At 39.3% G+C, this 19,118-nt stretch overlaps 1 protein-coding gene across 4 annotated transcripts in view; it reads right to left on the bottom strand.

The window, feature by feature from the left end:
* Nucleotides 1-19,118, bottom strand: part of MVB12B (multivesicular body subunit 12B) — a 307,698-nt gene that overhangs the window by 171,396 nt on the left and 117,184 nt on the right. For all 4 annotated transcript variants that reach the window (XM_072631943.1, XM_072631944.1, XM_072631942.1 and 1 more), the window contains 2 exons: nucleotides 9,550-9,679; nucleotides 1,778-1,897 (listed from right to left, as the gene is read on the bottom strand). In XM_072631943.1, coding sequence (XP_072488044.1) covers nucleotides 1,778-1,897; nucleotides 9,550-9,679 — 250 coding nt within the window. The remainder of the gene's footprint in view (nucleotides 1-1,777; nucleotides 1,898-9,549; nucleotides 9,680-19,118) is intronic.

The following is a 19,118-nucleotide window of genomic DNA, read 5'->3' as shown; positions in this document are numbered from 1 at the left end:
GTTAAAAGAAATGGAAATGCTTAGGTTAGAGAAGAGAACATTTAAAGGATGAAATAGTTGTCCAGTATTTGAAGGCTGTCATTATGGGGAAGGGATTAGATTTTTTCTCCGCTTTAACCTAAGCAGTACAACTAGGAGTTACTGGTGGAAGTTGCGAAGGAATAAATTTAGCCTTGATATCAGGGGAAAACTTCCTAAAAGCGCAGAGCAATCTAGAAGTGGTGTGAATTTCTCAAGGAGCAGTGGATTCTCCTACACAGGGTCATCAAGTAAAAACTGGGTAAACACAAGTCAAGTATGTGGCCAAAGAGGACCTTTTCAACTCAAAATTCTCTATTTCTCATGAGACTTCAACAAGTTCTCTGCCCTCTACCATCAATTTAAAACCAGTACTGAGGTTCTTGTTTGAGAACCTTATTTTTAACCAACTACTTTCCTAAAAATTCCAGTGGCTATTTTAGTCCTGGTTATCTCTGAGATAAAGATGAAGAAGTCTTTCTGCTCATTTGGGTTCTTTTCTGCAAACCGCTGTTAGAACTAACTTTAGAAATGGAAGAAAACTGCAGACACTATCATCCATAGGACATGAAACACCCACTGCTAAAGTAGCCTGTGACTGGCCAGGCAAAGAAACAACATCTATTATTACCAAGTATCACTAGTTTGCAAACTGATTTGTTTGCCAAGGCAGGGAAAGGATTTGCTTTTAAATTCTTTGTGAGAAGTGATCATGTCTGGTAAGCTGAGAATATCCCAGTTTCGTGCATCCACTTAAGAACTCCACAGTATAAACAGTTGATTGTTAACATATCACAGCACCATCAAAATTCACATTTTTACAACACTTTGCAGTTCAGAAAGTGCTTTCTTCACAACTTCGTGAGGCAAGGAGTACAACTTTTACGATCACCATTTTAGACAGGAAGATCACAGGATACTGAAAGAGGCCTTAGAGATAATAGCTAGCATTTGTATAGTGCTTCATTGTTTGCAGTGTGATTTAAAAATATTAATTCAAGCCCCTCATTTTAAAGATAAGAAAACTGAGGTCCAGAGAGTTCTTTGATTAGCCCAAAGGCAGAGCTGGAATTTGAACCCAAGCTTTCTGCGTCCAATTTAAGACTCTCAGACCTTTGAAGAAGGTTTTAAACAAGGGCAGTTTATTCATCCTGATACTCTCTATAGGAATATCCAAATACTAATTACTTCTATGAAAAACAATCCTGAGCAAAGTCTGGGTCAGTTGGTTTACAGAAAGACAGGACTGGGGAAAGGGCCCAGTATACTCATTTTATCAATGAGGAAAATGAAAATCAAAAAGGAGAAATTTGTTCAAGATCCGACAGTAAAAGAATGAGGATCTTTTGACTCCAAATCAAGTATTCTTTCTTATACACTCAACTACGAACTGGTGGCATCACTTCATTTGATTCCACAGTATTTTGTTTGTCGATACATGCAATAAGCAAAATGGGGATGGGGAGCTCCAATAGTATCTCTGACTGCTGCCAGTCATTCAATGGGTATCTTGGGTGATGAACTGAATGATGCTTACCTGGCATCTGAAGTAGTTTACCTATAATGTATTATAATATTAACTGTGAAATGACATTGGTCAGGGCAACGTAATGTGGGCCATTCCTGTAAGACCTATATAGCACCACCCTCAAACAAGACCATGGAATTCTGCCCTCCAAAATACTGATGGAAGTGCGCAAAAGCCAAAAGGCTGGCCAAAAAGAGAGAGAAATACAAGAAAATAGTAAAGATGCCTCACCTTGGAAGGTTAGGGGCCGGCGTTGAAGCTGATGATGGGGAAGGAGTTGTGGGTTGAGGTGACTCATGATTTCTTGGAACTCTGCCCATTCGATACCAGATGCCCATATTGTTCAGTTCCCTTTAGGAGAAAAGAGAAATCTTAACAGTGTCAGTAAAAAAAAAAAAACCAGTTCATTTACCTGACTTACTAACAAAACAACCTGACTCATAATGAAATAATTATAAATTCAAAGATCAGGAAACATATTAATCCCTGTGCAAGTTCAGCCAACAATTTATTCCAACATCAACATTTTGTTTTCACAAAAAGATGACTCCACCCAGAAGTTACATATAAGGACAATTTCTGACTCCCAAGAAACACCAATGATGACAGAATGTAATGTAGATAAATCATACTACCATGTTCAGGTACACAGCTTCATCCTACAAAACCAGATGCCTACTCAATGGAAAGAAAAACTGCTTAACAATGAAAACCCTCCAAAACTAGAATGAGCTACAGGTGAGATACGGAGTCATTAGAGGTGTTCAAATAGAAACTTAAAGACTACTTCCATTTAGGAACAGACTGGGCTGGGGGACAACTATGCTCCTTTCCAGCTCTAGGATCTGAGCCTGGCATGTTCACCCCCAGTTAAAGGCACACCAAATGTTAAAACAAATACTAAACACTTAAAAGAGAAAGAGACTTATAATGGAAAAAATTTGAACTTTTGACTATTTCTAGAATATTGCAATTTTAGTACTCCCCTATGCCTCTTCCTCTAATGGCTCACTGTGGCATGTAGCTGATACAGTCTTCAAAGGCTAAATCAGCGTGCTACCAAACTGAAAAAGTTTTGAACGTGGGCCTAACAATGGACAGTATATCTATTATCTACTGACTGGCCCTGTTCAGTTCAAGAAGGTGCATCCTACTTCAAGGCCTAGACACTAGGCAATAAGTTTTTTGACAACTGATGAAATTTTCTACTACAGGTGGAGAGGAGCATGCTCTAGGTTGGTGAAAAGAGCAGCCACATCAAGTAAATCACAGATGCTTAAAGACCGAACACCAATTTGTACTTTCTAGTAATCATTGTAACCTAAAGTGGGGTAAGTTCATTACGTAAAACTGTTGCTTTTGATTAGAGGAATCACAAGTTTTTCGAAAAGCTCATCTAATGTGACCTTTTCACATTACAGATGAGGAAAGTGAGGTCCAGAAGTTAAGCAACTTACTCAAGGTCACAGAGGGGCAATTTCCAAAGCGTAAATGCTCATGATGAAAATTTAACAATTGGCTCTCCTACCATGACAAGCTAGCTCCAAAACATGTTTGTATCTGTTCCAGGGTATTTTTTCCTCCTACTTCAGCAAGAAGGCTGGGTCTTTTGCCTTTGAGTCACTTTCCCCGCTCTACATTAATTCTAAGTAGCAGGAGGAAGGATAGAAAGACCAGAAGTTGAGCTAAAGGGATATACCAGGGAGAATGGGTGACCAATAAAGGATTACTTAAAACCAGTCCTCCAAATGATTAAAGAGCAATGGGCGCAGAGCCCCAAAGCTAAAGCCAGAGAATCCAGGTTTGAAACCCTGAGCTCTGCTATTATATGACCTTGGGTGTGTTGCTTTTCCCCTCTCTCTACTCCAGCTTCCTCAAGTATGAGATGATGGGGATCTGAGCAGGTGATGTCTAAGGTTCCTTCTAGCTCTAAATCCTATGAGCATCATAAATTTTTAATCACAACAAAAATCACATATAGGAAATAACATGAAATTGTTATTTTGGAAACAGGTGGATCTGTGCTTTCATTGAGCCTAGCAGATTCTTATAAAATAGAATAAGATATCTATTTAGAAAAGATGTGCTAAACAAAGATTAACTTTAGCCTAGCTCCCTGAGAAATTATCAAAATATCTGAAGTATCTGTGATTCCATCAGGATGGGTAATCCTTTTACTGAGACAACATGGACCCTTCACATGCTTAATATAGGGGGCTTACTGAGTTACTATGGCTTAAAGAAAATTCACTCCACTTGGTATAACCTTCAAGAACTGAGAGTCACCATTATTCTATAATGAAACATTGGAGAAAAGCATCAGTAGAGAAATTTTCTCAAATTGCAAATAATATTAACCACAAAATTCTAATTTTTTGGTATTTCATATAAATATTCTTCCTAAACTATGCCCAAAGGGCTAGAAAACTGTGCATATCCTTTGACCCAGTAGTTCCACTACTACAGGTCTGTACCCCAAAAAATTTTTAAGGAAAAGGACCTACTTGTACAAAAATATTTACAGCAGCTCTTTTTGTGATAACAAAGAACTGAAAATTGAGGGGATGCCCATTAATTGGGTAATGGCTGAACAAGCTGTGGTATATGGTTGAGATGGAATACTATTGTGCTATAAGAAACGACAAGCAGGATGATTTCAGAAAAACCTGGAAAGACTTACATGAAATAATGCAAAGTGAAATGAGCAGAACCAGGAGAGCATTGTACATGGCAAGGGCAATATTGTGCAATGATTAACTACGAATGACTTAGCTATTCTCAGCAATGCAATGATTCAAGACAATTTCAAACAACTCAATGATGAAAAATTCATTCCACCTTCAGAGAAAGAACTGATGGAGTCTGAATACAGATCAAAACATACTGTTTTTCACTTTTTTTTTTCATTTTTTGGAGGGGGTTGTGTTTTCTCTCACAGCATGACTAATGGAAATATGTTTTGCATGACTGCACATGTATAACCTATATCAAATTGGTTACTGTCTCAAGGAGGGGGGAGAAAGGAAAGGAGGGCATCTGAAACTCAAAATTTTTTTAAATGAAAAGCTGTTTTTACTTTTAATTGGGAAAAATATTATTCATGAAATAAATGTCATTCCTAGGTCATTGTCATGTTTGGCACAATAGCCTAAAAATAAGAAGGGAAATGCACAATGATGACTGGTTATAAAGGGCCCAGCAGGCTCAGTAATCTATTAGTGTCTATTAACTTCCTGCTCCAACATGACACAGTAGAATACATTTATCTCCCTTGCTACTTAGACACTATGTCCTAATACCAGGAAAAAACTATGTGCTTTTGGAAGGGAACAGAATTAAAATGTGACATAGAAAAAAAAAAGCACTGGACTTGGGGTCAGATTAATTTCTACCTCTGTGACTTACTATGCATGAGGCCTTGGGCAAACACAGTCTCTGGGCCTTGGTTTCTTCATCTGAAAAATGATTGGACCTGATAATCTATAAATTCCCTTTGACTCTAATATTCTGTGATTCTGTGACTAAAACATTTAATATACTAAAGAGAACATAAGAGGTTGATTTGGCTGAAAGGAAGAGGAAGTAGCAAACTTTAACAATACATAGATCAGTGGAAAATATGTTGTGATCTGAAGACACACTATGTAACTGAGATAATAGTAATATAGCAGCTCACATTTGTTTAGAATTTTCAGGCTGCACAATGTTTCCCATGTATAAACTCTGTTTTCACAAGAAATCTTATGAGGCAGATAATGCAAATAAGATCATGCCATTTTACAGATGAGAAAATTAAGGCTCCCAGGAGGGGCCAAGATGGCAGAGTGGAAAGATACACATATGCTAGCTCCGAACCCACAGCCCATAAATTACCTGTAAAGAAGAACTCCCAACAAATTCTGGAGCAGCAGAAGCCACAGAACAACGGAGCAGAGGAGATTTCTGTTCCAGAGAGACCTGAAAACCCCACGCAAAAGGTCTGTCACGCACCAGACCCAGAGCAGAGCCCAGTCCTGCCTTGGCCACACAGCACCGAGAGGAGCAGATCCGATTAGGCTTGAGGGACAGAATCTCCAGCGGCAGCGCAGGTCCCTCAACCCACGGGCCCCAAAGGTCAGTGAGAGAGTCTTTTTGGCTCACCAAGAGGGGAGCAGGGTGTCTCCATAACTCAGGCCCCCTCAGGAGGCAGCAACAGAGGCAGCAGAGGACAAGGGCTCCCAAAGCAGGCAGGAGCTTGGATCCTTTGTTGAAGGTCTCTGCATAAGCCCCCTGAGGGAACCGAGCCCTGTGAGGCGGCCCTGCCCCCACCCGAGCACCTGAACTTAATCTCACACTGAATAGCAGCCCCACCCCCACCGAAGCCCTAAGGCTGAGAAACAGCATTTGAATCTCAGACCCTAAGCACTAGCTGGGAGGATCTGGAGGCAAGGGGGTGTGGAGAGGACACTCAGACGTCAAGTCACTGGCTGGGAAAATGCCCAGAAAAGGGAAAAAAATAAGACTATAGAAGGTTACTTTCTTGGTGAACAGGCATTTCCTCCCTTCCTTTCTGATGAGAAAGAACAATGCTTACCATCAGGGAAACACACAGAAGTCAAGGCTTCTGTATCCCAGCCCACCCAATGGGCTCAGGCCATGGAAGAGCTCAAAAAAGATTTTGAAAATCAAGTTAGAGAGGTGGAGGAAAAACTGGGAAGAGAAATGAGAGAGATGCAAGAAAAGCATAAAAAGCAGGTCAACACCTTGCTAAAGGAGATCCAAAAAAATGCTGAAGAAAATAACACCTTGAAAAATAGGCTAACTCAACTGGCAAAAGAGGTTCAAAAAGCCAATGAGGAGAAGAATGCTTTAAAAAGCAGAATTAGCCAAATGGAAAAGGAGGTTCAAAAGCTCACTGAAGAAAAGAGTTCTTTCAAAATTAGAATGCAACAGATGGAGGTTAATGACTTTGCGAGAAACCAAGAAATCACAAAACAAAACCAGAAGAATGAAGAAATAGAAGACAATGTGAAATATCTCATTGGAAAAACAACTGACCTGGAAAATAGATCCAGGAGAGACAATTTAAAAATTATGGGACTACCTGAAAGCCATGATCAAAAAGAGCCTAGAGATCATCTTTCATGAAATTATCAAGGAAAACTGCCCTGAGATTCTAGAACCAGAGGGCAAAATAAGTATTCAAGGAATCCACAGATCACTGCCTGAAAGAGAATCAAAAAGAGAAACTCCTAGGAACATTGTGGCCAAATTCCAGAGTTCCCTGGTCAAGGAGAAAATATTGCAAGCAGCTAGAAAGAAACAATTCAAGTATTGTGGGAATACAATCAGGATAACACAAGATCTAGCAGCTTCTACATTAAGGGATCAAAGGGCATGGAATATGATATTCCAGAAGTCAAAGACACTAGGACTAAAACCAAGAATCACCTACCCAGCAAAACTGAGTATAATACTTCAGGGGGGAAAATGGTCTTTCAATGAAATTGGAGACTTTCAAGCATTCTTGATGAAAAGATCAGAGCTGAAAAGAAAATCTGACTTTCAAACACAAGAATGAAGAGAAGCATGAAAAGGTAAACAGCAAAGAGAAGTCATAAGGGACTTACTGAATTTTTGTGTTTACATTCCTACATGGAAAGACAATATTTGTAACTCCTGAAACTTTTCAGTATCTGGGTACTGGGTGGGATTACACACACACACACACACACACACACACACACACACACACACACACACACACACACACACACACACACACACACACACACACACACACACACACACACACACACACAGAGAGCACAGAGTGAATTGAATAGGATGGGATCATATCTTAAAAAAATGAAATTAAGCAGTGAGAGAGAAATATATTGGGAGGAGAAAGGGAGAAATGGAATGGGGTAAATTATCTCTCATAAAAGAGGCAACCAAAAGACTTTTTAGTGGAGGGAAAAAGAGGGGAGGTGAGAGAAAAACATGAAGTTTACTCTCATCACATTCCACTAAAGGAAGGAATAAAATGCACACTCATTTTGGTATGAAAACCTATCTTACAATACAGGAAAGTGGGGGAGAAGGGGATAAGCCGGGTCGGGGAGGATGATGGGGAGGAGGGAGCAATTTGAAGTCAACACTCTTGGGGAGGGACAGGATCAAAAGAGAGAATAGAAGCAATGGGGGGCAGGATAGGATGGAGGGAAATATAGTTAGTCTTACACAACACGACTATTATGGAAGTCATTTACAAAACTACACAGATATGGCCTATATTGAATTGCTTGCCTTCCAAAGGGAAGGGGTGGGGAGGGAGGGATGAAGAGAAGTTGGAAGTCAAAGTTTTAGGAACTTTGTCGAGTACTGTTCTTGCTACTAGGAAATAAGAAATACAGGTAAAGAGGTATAGAAAGTTATCTGGCTCTACAGAACAAAAGAGAAGATGGGGACAAGGGAAGGGAGGGATGATAGAAGAGAGGGCAGATTGGTGATAGGGGCAATTAGAATGCTCGGTGTTTTGGGGTGGGGGGAGGGGACAAATGGGGAGAAAATTTGAAACCCAAAATTTTGTGAAAATGAATGTTAAAAGTTAAATAAATAAATTAAAAAAAAAATTAAGGCTCCCAGAGACTAAAGGGCTTTCCTGTCATCACACAGGTAATAAGTATAACCATGGAACTGAGAGCTGGAAGAGAACCCAGTCATCACCTAATCTAACTCTCTCAGAGAGGCCAAGTGACTTGGCCAAAGCCATGCATATAGCCAGGAGCACAGCAGAAATTCAAATCAAGACTTCTGACTCCAAATTCACAGTTATTTCCTCCATTCTATGCCATCTCTTCATTATGTAAAAAATCTGGAATTCAAAATCCAGCTTTCTGATACCAAGTCCAACACTCCTACTCTTCTACAGCAGCCTCAGGATATCAAGAACATGGTGACTGAAAAACATGACCACAGAGATCTCAAACACCCTATGGAGGGAAATCACTTCAGTCAGTTTCCTGTTTTATGCTGCAAGGTATTCTAGGGCCCAGAACAAAGGAGGCAAGAGTTCTGCCTTCCTGTGCCTTACTGACGCCATCTTGGTAGCATCATGTTTAATTCTAATCACCACATTTTAGGAAGCTCATCAACAAGACACAATATTGGCCAAAGAAGGCTGACCAGTATGATAAGACCGTATTATAGAAGCCGTATTATGTACAAAGACTGGTTGAAGGATCTGGGGATGCTCTGCCAGGGACCTGGTAGCAGTTTTCAAGTATTATAAGTCACAGAAAACAGAAATTAAATTATCCTTCTTGATCCCAAAATGAAGAACTTGAGAGCAGTAGGTAGAAAAGCAAATTTTTCTTTGGTATAAAGAAAATGTTTGATCATAGCAATTCAAAGTGAAATGGTTTGAAGGAATACTTGGTGGGGATTTTCTAGGGGGCAGTTCTAAATTCAGGCATAGGCTGGACATGTGGTATTAAAAAATTGGCATTAGTGATTCCACTTTACCTTTATTCACCATTTTGAGAAGTTAAGTTTCAACTTCATGTAAGACATGTGGTTTAGGAGGTTTTATAAGGATACTCTCCTTCTCCACTATCAAGTGAGTTAAAGAATATCACAAAAATACCCCTCTCTCTCTCATGTCCATGTCACTCAACCCTCTTCTACGAATGAAAATTCAGATGTCTCAATCCCTATAATCCTGTGTTTCCTGTTTTTCATTCTCCAAATAATCTTAACTGTGAGGAACCACACTATTGGGTCCTTGGCTATTGAGAGCGTTGGTACTAGGTTCATTATATAAAACCACATGCATTGCTAAATAAATAGTTTGTTTAGATGAAACTCAGTTTCTTTCCTTTTCTTTTTTTTTCTACCATAACAGACAAGAATGATCTCTGGGATTACTTTCTAACTCTAAGGTTCTATGACTTAATATACTGAATTTCTGAAAAATGACAGATATTTATACTTAGGCAGCTTTGAAAGCATCAGAGACTTACCCTATAAAGGTATACTGAGGAGGTGCCTGCTTCGTACGGCCCATGATTCTGATGTCACAGATTGCTGCCTCAGTTGAATCCCGAGGGATAAATTTAATACACAGTCTCTTCTTTCTGAAAGCAACTTCCTCTGAAAAAGGGACAAAGGAATAGATATTAGTCCGCATAAGTTAACAAAGTCTGAAATCTGTCATCTTGTTTGTATACCACACTGAATTACCAACAGTCAAAATTAACCATCCAGAAGGGTTAGTCAATGGTGTGAACAATATGTACTACCACCTCTCCTGGTGTAGACAGAAAGCAAAATTCATCACTTATAGAAGGCTGGTCTTCAAAAGGAGGTTCCAGACCAAACACAGAGGCACAATACAGAAGCACACAATTTAGAGGTGGAAGGGAGCTCTGAAACTGTCTAGTCCAATTTCCACTGAAATAGACCCAGAGAAGTGATTTGACTGACATCACACAGGTAAGTAAGAAATAGTTCTGGGAGAGAAACTCAAGTCTTCTGAGTCTAAATCCAGAGCTGTTACCTCTGGATTCTTTAACTCTAAAATAAAGTTAAGGGTCTGGATTTTAAGCACTGGGTCCAGGAGCCCAGCATGAATTGAGTCCAACCCATTCTGTTTTACAAGGGATAAAATCTGTGCCAGAGAGGTTAAATAACTTCCCTGAAGTCAGGCAGGTAGTAAGAAGCAGAGACAGGATGTGAACCAAAAATCCTCCAGCATTACTTGTTCTGCTATGCCAGCAGCCAAAGATATCATGAGGGGTAACTATAAAGCAAAGACTGATTCAGCCAACCACCCTTCAAAACGAGTCGTCACCATAAAATCACCCTAGGTAGGGACCATAGGATAGAAGGGTCTCAGGTTCCTGAAGGCTATGTCAGAGTGTGCGCCCTGATAGTGCACTTCAAGCTGGCAGAGCTTGGAGATTAACCTTTGTTGACAAAGGACCAGCCTAGCTAAGTCAGGAGAGTCACAATGCCCAAAGAATGGCCATGAGCTGACGATTTGTTGTTATTGTTCACGGCAAATCACCAAGACTCTTTAACAAGACATGGAGGAGTTGCAATATGAGTTGACAGAGGGAATAGGAATCATAGAATTTCAGAAGTGGAAGGGATAAGAAAGGGCATCCAGTCAAATTCATACCTAAATCTCCATATGACATGGTCATCCAGTCTTTGCTTAAAGACCTCCAGTAAGGCACAATATTTGACTCTGGGACAACTCTTTGCAAGTTCCAACCATAATTCAAGTTTTGCCTTTTGGGGTCAAATAGCATAAACCTAATAATTCCTCTTCCACATGAGGGCTTTCAACTGTACCCCAAGTCTTCTCTTCTCCAATCTTACATCCTCTTTTCTTTTCCTAAACTCTAAGATGGAGTGGTCACTTTTCCCTAATGTTCCTATCATTTCCTCCCCATCAAGTACTTCTATCTAGATGACAAGAACTCAAATTAAGAACAGAATTTCCCTTTGTTTCTTCCTCTCATTTTTGAAGGATGAAATTATAATTGAGTAAAGCCAAAAAATTAATAAGCTCTTCTTCTGGTGAAATGTTTCAACATATTAAAACAACCAAAGTTTCAACATATTAAAGTCCCCCATGACAACTATATCATGCTGAGAAGCCAGGTTTGATATCTGCTTCCTGAGAGCCTCATCTAAGTACTCTTTCTGTCCAGGAAGTCTACAATACAGTCCAATTACAATAATGCTTCTGTCTCTGCCTCCAGTGATCTCTACCCAATTGGACTCCATCATACTTGTCTTCTTTGGTGCCTAGATTTCCTTGCATGGGGAGGTCTTCTTAACAATATAATGATACCCCACCTCTCTTTTATTTATCCTATTTCTTTTGAAAAGAAGGGAACTATTATGGGCCTGACCACATCAAGTATTAGTGATACCTATGATGTACCTCCTTATTTTAGGACCTCCAGTCCACACTGTCTACCACTGCATGCGTCTGTATACAGACGTAATGGACGCCATTACTTACACTTTTCACCTATGAACTTCTGGGTACCTCAATGACCATTCTCTTTCCAGCACCATAGCTATGCCTATGGTAGCAGCTTTCTGTTGTTGATCATTTGTTCTCAAAGACAACCGATGACATCAGGAAGCTGATGCCATCACTTGCAAGTGAAGTGGATTTAAGTGAGGCAGGGCTGTGCAAAGTCACCAGCCTTACTCTCTCCTCCAGAGCCATCTGTATCCAAGGGCAAGGTCAAGATGACTGGAGATGGCCCTTGATGCAGTAGGAGACCTTGGCCTTTTTAAGCTAAGACCTTTCCCAAATCTCAGCTTGTTTGAGACAACCCCCATTCAGTGATTAAAGCTAAGTAAGAAATGAGGCAAAAAGTTGTCTCTTTTTCTGGTTTCTGGCAAAAATAGAAACAATTGCTATTTACGTTCACTCTGAGCCATCAAAACCCAAATAATGACCAAGTGAAGCTTGAGCTGGGACTTATTATTAACCAATCAGTGACAGCCAGAGTGATTTGGGTTTGCGGTATGGTCAAATAGCTCCATTTGAATCCAAATATGCTTTATCAAAGCCTGAGTTTCCAATACTGTATTTCAAGAAATCAAAAATAAAAGTACATGAGGCAAAAGACTTAATTGTTCCAGTTTTTTAATGGTAGAATAAATAGAGAAGAGGAAAAAAGAAAAAAGGAAGGAAAGAAGGCAGGCAGGGAGGGAGGCAAAGAGGGAGGGAGGAGCATTGCTTAACTTGAAGTGTCCAGTTGGGTCCCCAGTGGGGCAGCTACTACTACTTACAAATTGTTGTCTGTTCTTTGTTCTCAAAGAGGACCAATAATGTCAGGAAGGTGCTGTCTTGACTTGTGAGTGAATTGGATTTAAGGGAGACAGAGCTGTGCTTACTTTCTCCTCTGGAGTCCAGTGGCAACATATAGATCAGGATGACTGGAGATGGTCTCCAATAGTACCTTCATGGCTAAGAATACATAGTTTTGTCCCCATCAGCACCTTTTTAGTTTGAAGTCTTTTTAAGTAAATTTGCTAGACTCTTAAGTAAATATATTCTTCACAGCCTTTGTTAGATGGACTCTTTCCCTGTCCATGAACTTGTTATTCCTACACTTTAAATAAAAACCTATATTTTAAGGAATTCTTATATTTTAAAGTTCATATCCACAGAGCAAGGTATTTAAAAGCAGGGTGGCCCTGGAATCACACAACAGTGGTTAGAATGACATTTTAAAAGTGGGAAGTGGCCTTAATGATCATTTCATCCAAACCCACAATTTTAGAGATTAGAAACTAAGGCCCAGAGCAGACATGACTGATGGACTTAGAGGTACCTTAGTGGTCTTCTAAGCCAACGTGTACTGCAGCATAAATTCCCTCTATAAAATCCTTCCATTTGTCATGTAACTTCTAAATGAAAATCTCTAATACTTAGTAATTCACTATCCTCTGAAAGCTATCCACTCTCCTCTGTGGAGCTCTAATTGTTAGCAAGTTTTTCCTCAAATGAAGTTGAAATCAACCTTTCAACTTCCAACCACAGTTTCTAGTTCTACCCCTAAGGTCAAGCAGAACAAATTTCTTCCACGTGAGAGTTCTTCAAGTACCTGAAGACAGTCAGTCAACAAGTATTTCTTAAGAGCCTGCTTTGTGCTAGGCACTGTATTAAACACTGGAAATACAGAAAAAAAAAAATTCAAAAGCAGTCCTTGTTATCAAGGAGCTCCAAATCTAATGGGAGAAACAACAAGCAAATGACTATGTAAAAGCAAGATACAGTATGTACAGGAGAAAATGGAGATGATTAACAGAGAGAAGACACTCGTAATCTATCAGCTGTTAAGCACTTACGCATCTGCTATGTGCCAGGCAGTACGCTAGGCACTGAAAACACAAAAGACAGTCCTTGGTTTCAAGGAACTCACAGTCTAATGGAACATTTGTAGGGAAAGGCTTCTCGTAGAAGATGGGATTTTTTACAGGGTTTGAAGGAAAACAGGGAAGCCAAGAGGTGGAGATATTCCTTCAAGTGGTCTCTTCTCCAAATTAAACTTCTCCAATTCCTTCAACAGATCCCCATATAACATGGCCTCCAGTTGTCTACTATGTTCTCACTGATCACTATCCTCTGGAAGTACCTCCATATGTCAGCATGCTATCTAAAATGCGAAGCTCATTAAAAAGCACAGTACTCCAGATTCGATCTGAGCAGGGCAGAGTGCAGAAGTAGTGTAACTGCCCTTGTGATGGGCACTGTTTCTATCAATGCAGGCTGAGACCACACATTGGTGAAAGTTTTTGTTTCTATATCTAGGACAGTAACAAATCCTGGTGTTTGGTTTTCTCTTGTTTTCAAAATATGAGTCTCCCCACCTTGCCCAAGCTAGAAATCCACTACTGAACAGTACAGGGGTTCAGACCTGCTGTTTCTGATCTCAGCCAGTTCACCCTTCCTTAGGCAACCTCGTGGCACCCCACTCCAGTGGGCTCATCCTATTGATGATGGACTTAGTGGGGAAACTGAATTAGCTAGCCCACTACAGCTCAGAACTCATAAGCTCAAGAGATCCCCCAGCATCAGCTTCCTTGGGAGCTAGAATTATACCACACCTGTAGCTTCTGTTCTTATTCAGAGCTCAAGAGTCCAGCCAAGTCATGCTCCTTCTATAACTACCTCAAGAACAATAGTAAGGTATAGCCAAATAAAATAAGAGGTGAATAAATTTTAAAAAAATAATGAGAATTCACAGCAAGGTGATCTCTACTGGGGTGGTAGAAGACAAGAAATATCACAGTATAAGCTCCAGATGACACCCAGGTCCACTCAGAGTCACTGAAGAGGGCTAAGTGCCTAGAGACATGTCCTGTGTTGGCCATGATTGCCTGGTTTAGCACCTATCCAGGCAAGGCTGTGTCCCTCGGTGGCTGTGATTTCTGCTATCTCCTTCACAATTGTACTGCATGGTAGCCACAAATGCCTGGCCTGTCATCTATCCAGGTAGGTCCTGAAAGAAAAGGGCCCAGAAGCTTCTAGGGGTTTTCCACTGGACTTCCTCTAGGCCTGAACTGAGAATTCTGTATGCAGAAAACATAAGAAAACTCCATTAAGAACTTGCTGATTACATGAACTGATGCAAAGTGAAATGAACAGAATCAGAAGAATGTTGCACATAGAAACAGCAATATTATACAATGAAGAAGTATGAATGACTTAGCTATTCTCAGCAATGCAATGATCTGAGATAATCCCAAAGAACTCGTGATGAAAAATGCTCTCCACCCCTAGAGAAAAGAAGTGATGTTCAATACAGAATGAAGCATACTATTTTTTTACTTTCTCTGAGTCTGTTTTTGCAAAATGACTAATATGGTTGCACATGTATAACCTATATAAGATTGCTCACCATCTCAGGAAAGGGGAAGAGAAGGAGGGAGGGAATTGGAACTCAAATCTAAAAAAAATGTTAAAAACTGTTTTAAATGTCATAGGTGGAAAATTTTTTTTTAAGAATGTTATATAAAAAACTTGTCAACTATGAGGAATATATCAAATGAAGATCTATTTTGAGTTAAGAGAATACCAGAAGAAAATTCGAGAAGAAAACAATTCTAACGTATGTAAAATAGCAGCAAAAAGAATGTGCTGACCGCAAAGACTATGGGTGGATATAAGGAGTACTAAAGGAAATCAAGGAAGATATAAGGAAGCAAATTAGAATCTCTGAGGGAGGAAAAGAAATTAGAAAGAATATAAAGAATTTAGACTGGAAGCTGGGCAAACTTATTAAAGTAGAGGACACTCTAAAACAGGCCAAAGAAAATGGGACTGCAAGAAATTTTAATGATGAAATTAAGGAACATCAAAGTTAAAAGACTGACAATAGAAAGATGTGAAAGACTTTTTCTATAGATATTTATTCCTTTCATGATATCTTTTGTTTTTATTCTGTTTACATCTGCCCCATATATCCCTTTTCCTCTCCCTTCCCAGCTCCTACAGAATTTTAATGATTCTGGAGGAAAGAGTAAGGCTGACAACTAGACATTACCTCATGATGTCACTGATCCTCTTTAAGAAGGAAGGATGAACAACCACCTTATAAAAATCTCTTTAAAATAAAAATTTCTCATTATCTGTTGTTTTATAGTACCTAACTTCCCCTCATATCTTTCCCTTTTGCCCCTCTCAGAGGCCCATTCCATATAAGAAAGAATTTCTTTTTTAAAAAAAAGAAAAAAATCACATCAAAAAATCGGACATTACATGTAATTCTCTACAACACAGATTCCTACCTTTGCTTTCTTTACTATGCATAAGTTCATATAATATATCTTTCCATGTTTATCTGTATTCATCATGTTTGCTGTTTCTTACAGGAGAGAGCTATTCCATTGCATTCACTTACCACAGTATATTTTTAGCCACTGTCCAACCAATGGGATTCAACTTTCTTTCCAGTTATTTGCAACCACAAAAGTTCTAATACAAATATTTTAGTCTATATAGTTACTCTTTTTTGTCAATGATTTCCTTAGGGTATGTGCCTAAACAATGGACTCTCTGGGTCAAAGTATATCCCTTGTCTGAAAATAAAATTTGAAGGGCATAAAATAAAATACTTGGGATTATAAAGGAAATCAATTATATTGAATATATTTATTATATAAAGTTCTTGTGGACCTCATTAAGAACTTAGGGTATGGACACTTAAATCACTATCTGCATAGTCCTTGAATAGTTGTACCAATTCACAAGTGTACTAATAATTCATCAGTGTGCCTGTCTTTTCACATTTCTGCCAACATGGACTATTCCTATCTTTTGTCAACTTTGTTCATTTGCTAAGAATGAGGTAAAACCCCAGGGCTGTTTTGATTTACATTTCTCTTATTCTTAATTATACTGAATATTTTTTTATATGGTCAATAGTTTGCAGTTCTTTTGAGAAATGTTTATTTAAATTTTTCAACAGTTCTCTGTTGGGATTTCCTTTTGGTTTATATGTAAGGGAAGGGTAAAGGAAATAAGTACTTATTAAGTGCCTACTATGCACTATTTACTAGGCACTATGTTAAATATTTTACAAAGATAACCTCATTTGAAATTTACTTTCAAAGACAACTAATATGAGTAAAAAGGATGGGAATGAATTTATAAACTGGATGAAAAAGCATTTATTAAGTGCTTTACTAGGTGCCACTATATTAAGTACTAATGACACAAAGAAGAAAAAGGAGACAGTCTCTGTTCTCAAGAAGCTCACATTTGAATTACAGGAGACAACATATAAATCAATGGATGGAAAGGTCTGGAATTCTTAAAAGTTCAGTGGTGGGGCAAATGGCAAATCCTAGGGGTCCTTAAGCTGTGTTAGTAGGACAAATGACAATTCAGGAGTTCTGTGGATAGTAGAGGTAGAGCAGATGGTAAAGCCTGGAACGAAGCCTATGACCTAGTGGTAGGGTAGATGATAACAATCAATAGACTTCCATTCCACTGAAAGGAACAGAGTAAGTGATTCTGATGTCATCCAAGCCATTTGAACATGAAGCATTTCTGCTAGAGAAGGGCTAGAAGGCAGAAAGTCAGGGGCAAGGTGCTCTTTCCTAGTAGTGGTGGGTCTTCTTATTACCCAGTCATCTAGGAAGGACTGTGGGAAAATCTGGGACCAGAAGATGATGGAAGGGCACCACTAGTAGTGTCAGTTCTTCCTACTACCTGGCTATGCCAAAACAGAACCAATCAAACAAAAATCCTAGATACTGTATTTGAAAAAGTGAAAGAAGAAAATTGCCCAGAACTATTGGGACCAAAGTATAAAAAGAATGTAAAATCCCCAACTTGAAAGAAACTCTAAATTTAATTCAATAAGAAATGTGACTGGTAAACTCCAAAGCCTTCACTTCCATATATCTGAATTACAGGTTATTATCTCTTTTGTTTCTTCGGTGAGATGAAACCATTATACATCCAAATTTTTCTAGTCTGCCAGTTGTTTTGGTTGTACAGGCCATAAACTGTTTTCACAAGTCATTTCCCTTTTAAATCATTCAAGAACATCCTGCTACGGTTCCATGCTCTCTTGGAAATCTGTTGGCTTGTTGGTCTCATCAAATGTTGATTCATTTTTCCTTGTAATATTTATTTCTAGAAGCCTGAAACTGTTTATTTGATATAGAGGCCATATTTCCTTCTGCTTTAAAATTTTCTGTTGTTTTCCTGCTTATGCTCAAGGTCTTTGAGTTTTTTTCTTCCTGAGATCTTTGATAATTTCAGGCTTTCCCCCCACTTTTATTTTCTCTTATTGTTCACTTTCTGATTCCCTCTCCTTTGACAGCAGTTTCCTAGGGACTGGGATTTCAAACAGTGTCTGTTTCCTCCCACACAAGCAAATTCACAGTTCACCAGCCTTCTCTGCCCAAGTAACCTCTGGGAGGGTAATGCTGGCATCTTTAAGGACTAGTGCAGTAGTATGTGTGTGCACACACACACATCCCACCACCTCTCCCTCTGCTGAGCTCTGTTATAGCATGGTGCTGACAAGTCGTTGTTGCAGTTTGAGCAAATTTATGCCATTTGCATTTCCCCAGCACTACAAGGAGGAGGGTTTGGAGTAGAATTGAGTACTTTAGTAAGGATGTGGGTCAGCTTGTACAGTCCCGTTGCCAGGAGCATGGGTGCTGAAGGAGTGTGGCAGGGCTGAGAAATTCTCCAGTGTTAGTTCACAGATTTTTATGCTTGAGTGTCTGGTGTCCTCAATCGCCAAGAAAGCTAAAACTGCTTTACCTATCGTGTTTTGGAGAGGCCTGAGAGATCATGAGAATCAGAGAAAATGTCTAGGCCTCCGTCTTGGAAACATGACCTAGAAGTTGGCACTTCCAGGTCAAAGAAAAAAATACTACAAATAGGGAGAGACAGTTCACCAAGGAACCTAATGAGAATCACAGAGCAAGGATGTGAAAAGAAAAACTGGTTGGTGATGTATCAAAAGCATACCCAAGAATAACATCCTGCAAAGCTGAGCATAATCCTTCTCGAGTAGAAGCCAGACCTTTCACATAATTTGCTGCTTTTAAGCATTCCCAATGAGAGAATGGGAATAGAGTAGAAACTTTGAAGTAAAAATACAGGAAACAAGAAAAATTTAGAAAGGTTAGCAAGTTAGAGGATCTGGAAAGGGATAAATGATAACCTTGAAAGGGAGACAAGTGACTCCTGTTCGTTCAGAAGTCCACCACAACTCTAGGAGTCTACAAAAGAACGAAGAAAGAAACTCAGAACTCAGTGTTTTGTTTTAAGAAAGCTATAAGGAGTGAGGGAAGGATGAATGCCCTGGAGATGAGATGGGGAGGAGGAGGAAAGAGTTTACCATTTTCATAACAGGAGATTGTACAAGCATTTCAACTGGGTGTGGGGCTCTCATGAATTTCATTCTTATTCAAGCAGGGCAGGGAAGGTTGAGAGAGGCAGTATAACAGAATAAAGTAAATTAAAACTGGACTTTTTAATGGAGAAGCATTTAAAAGAGGTGGGGAGCTGGGTAGGGACAAATCACAA

Source organism: Notamacropus eugenii, chromosome 1 (genome assembly GCF_028372415.1).
Source record: "Notamacropus eugenii isolate mMacEug1 chromosome 1, mMacEug1.pri_v2, whole genome shotgun sequence".
Classification (NCBI taxonomy): Eukaryota; Metazoa; Chordata; class Mammalia; order Diprotodontia; family Macropodidae; genus Notamacropus; species Notamacropus eugenii.
The sequence above is the reverse complement of the archived record's forward strand: the minus strand, read 5'-3'. Positions and strand labels throughout refer to the sequence as shown.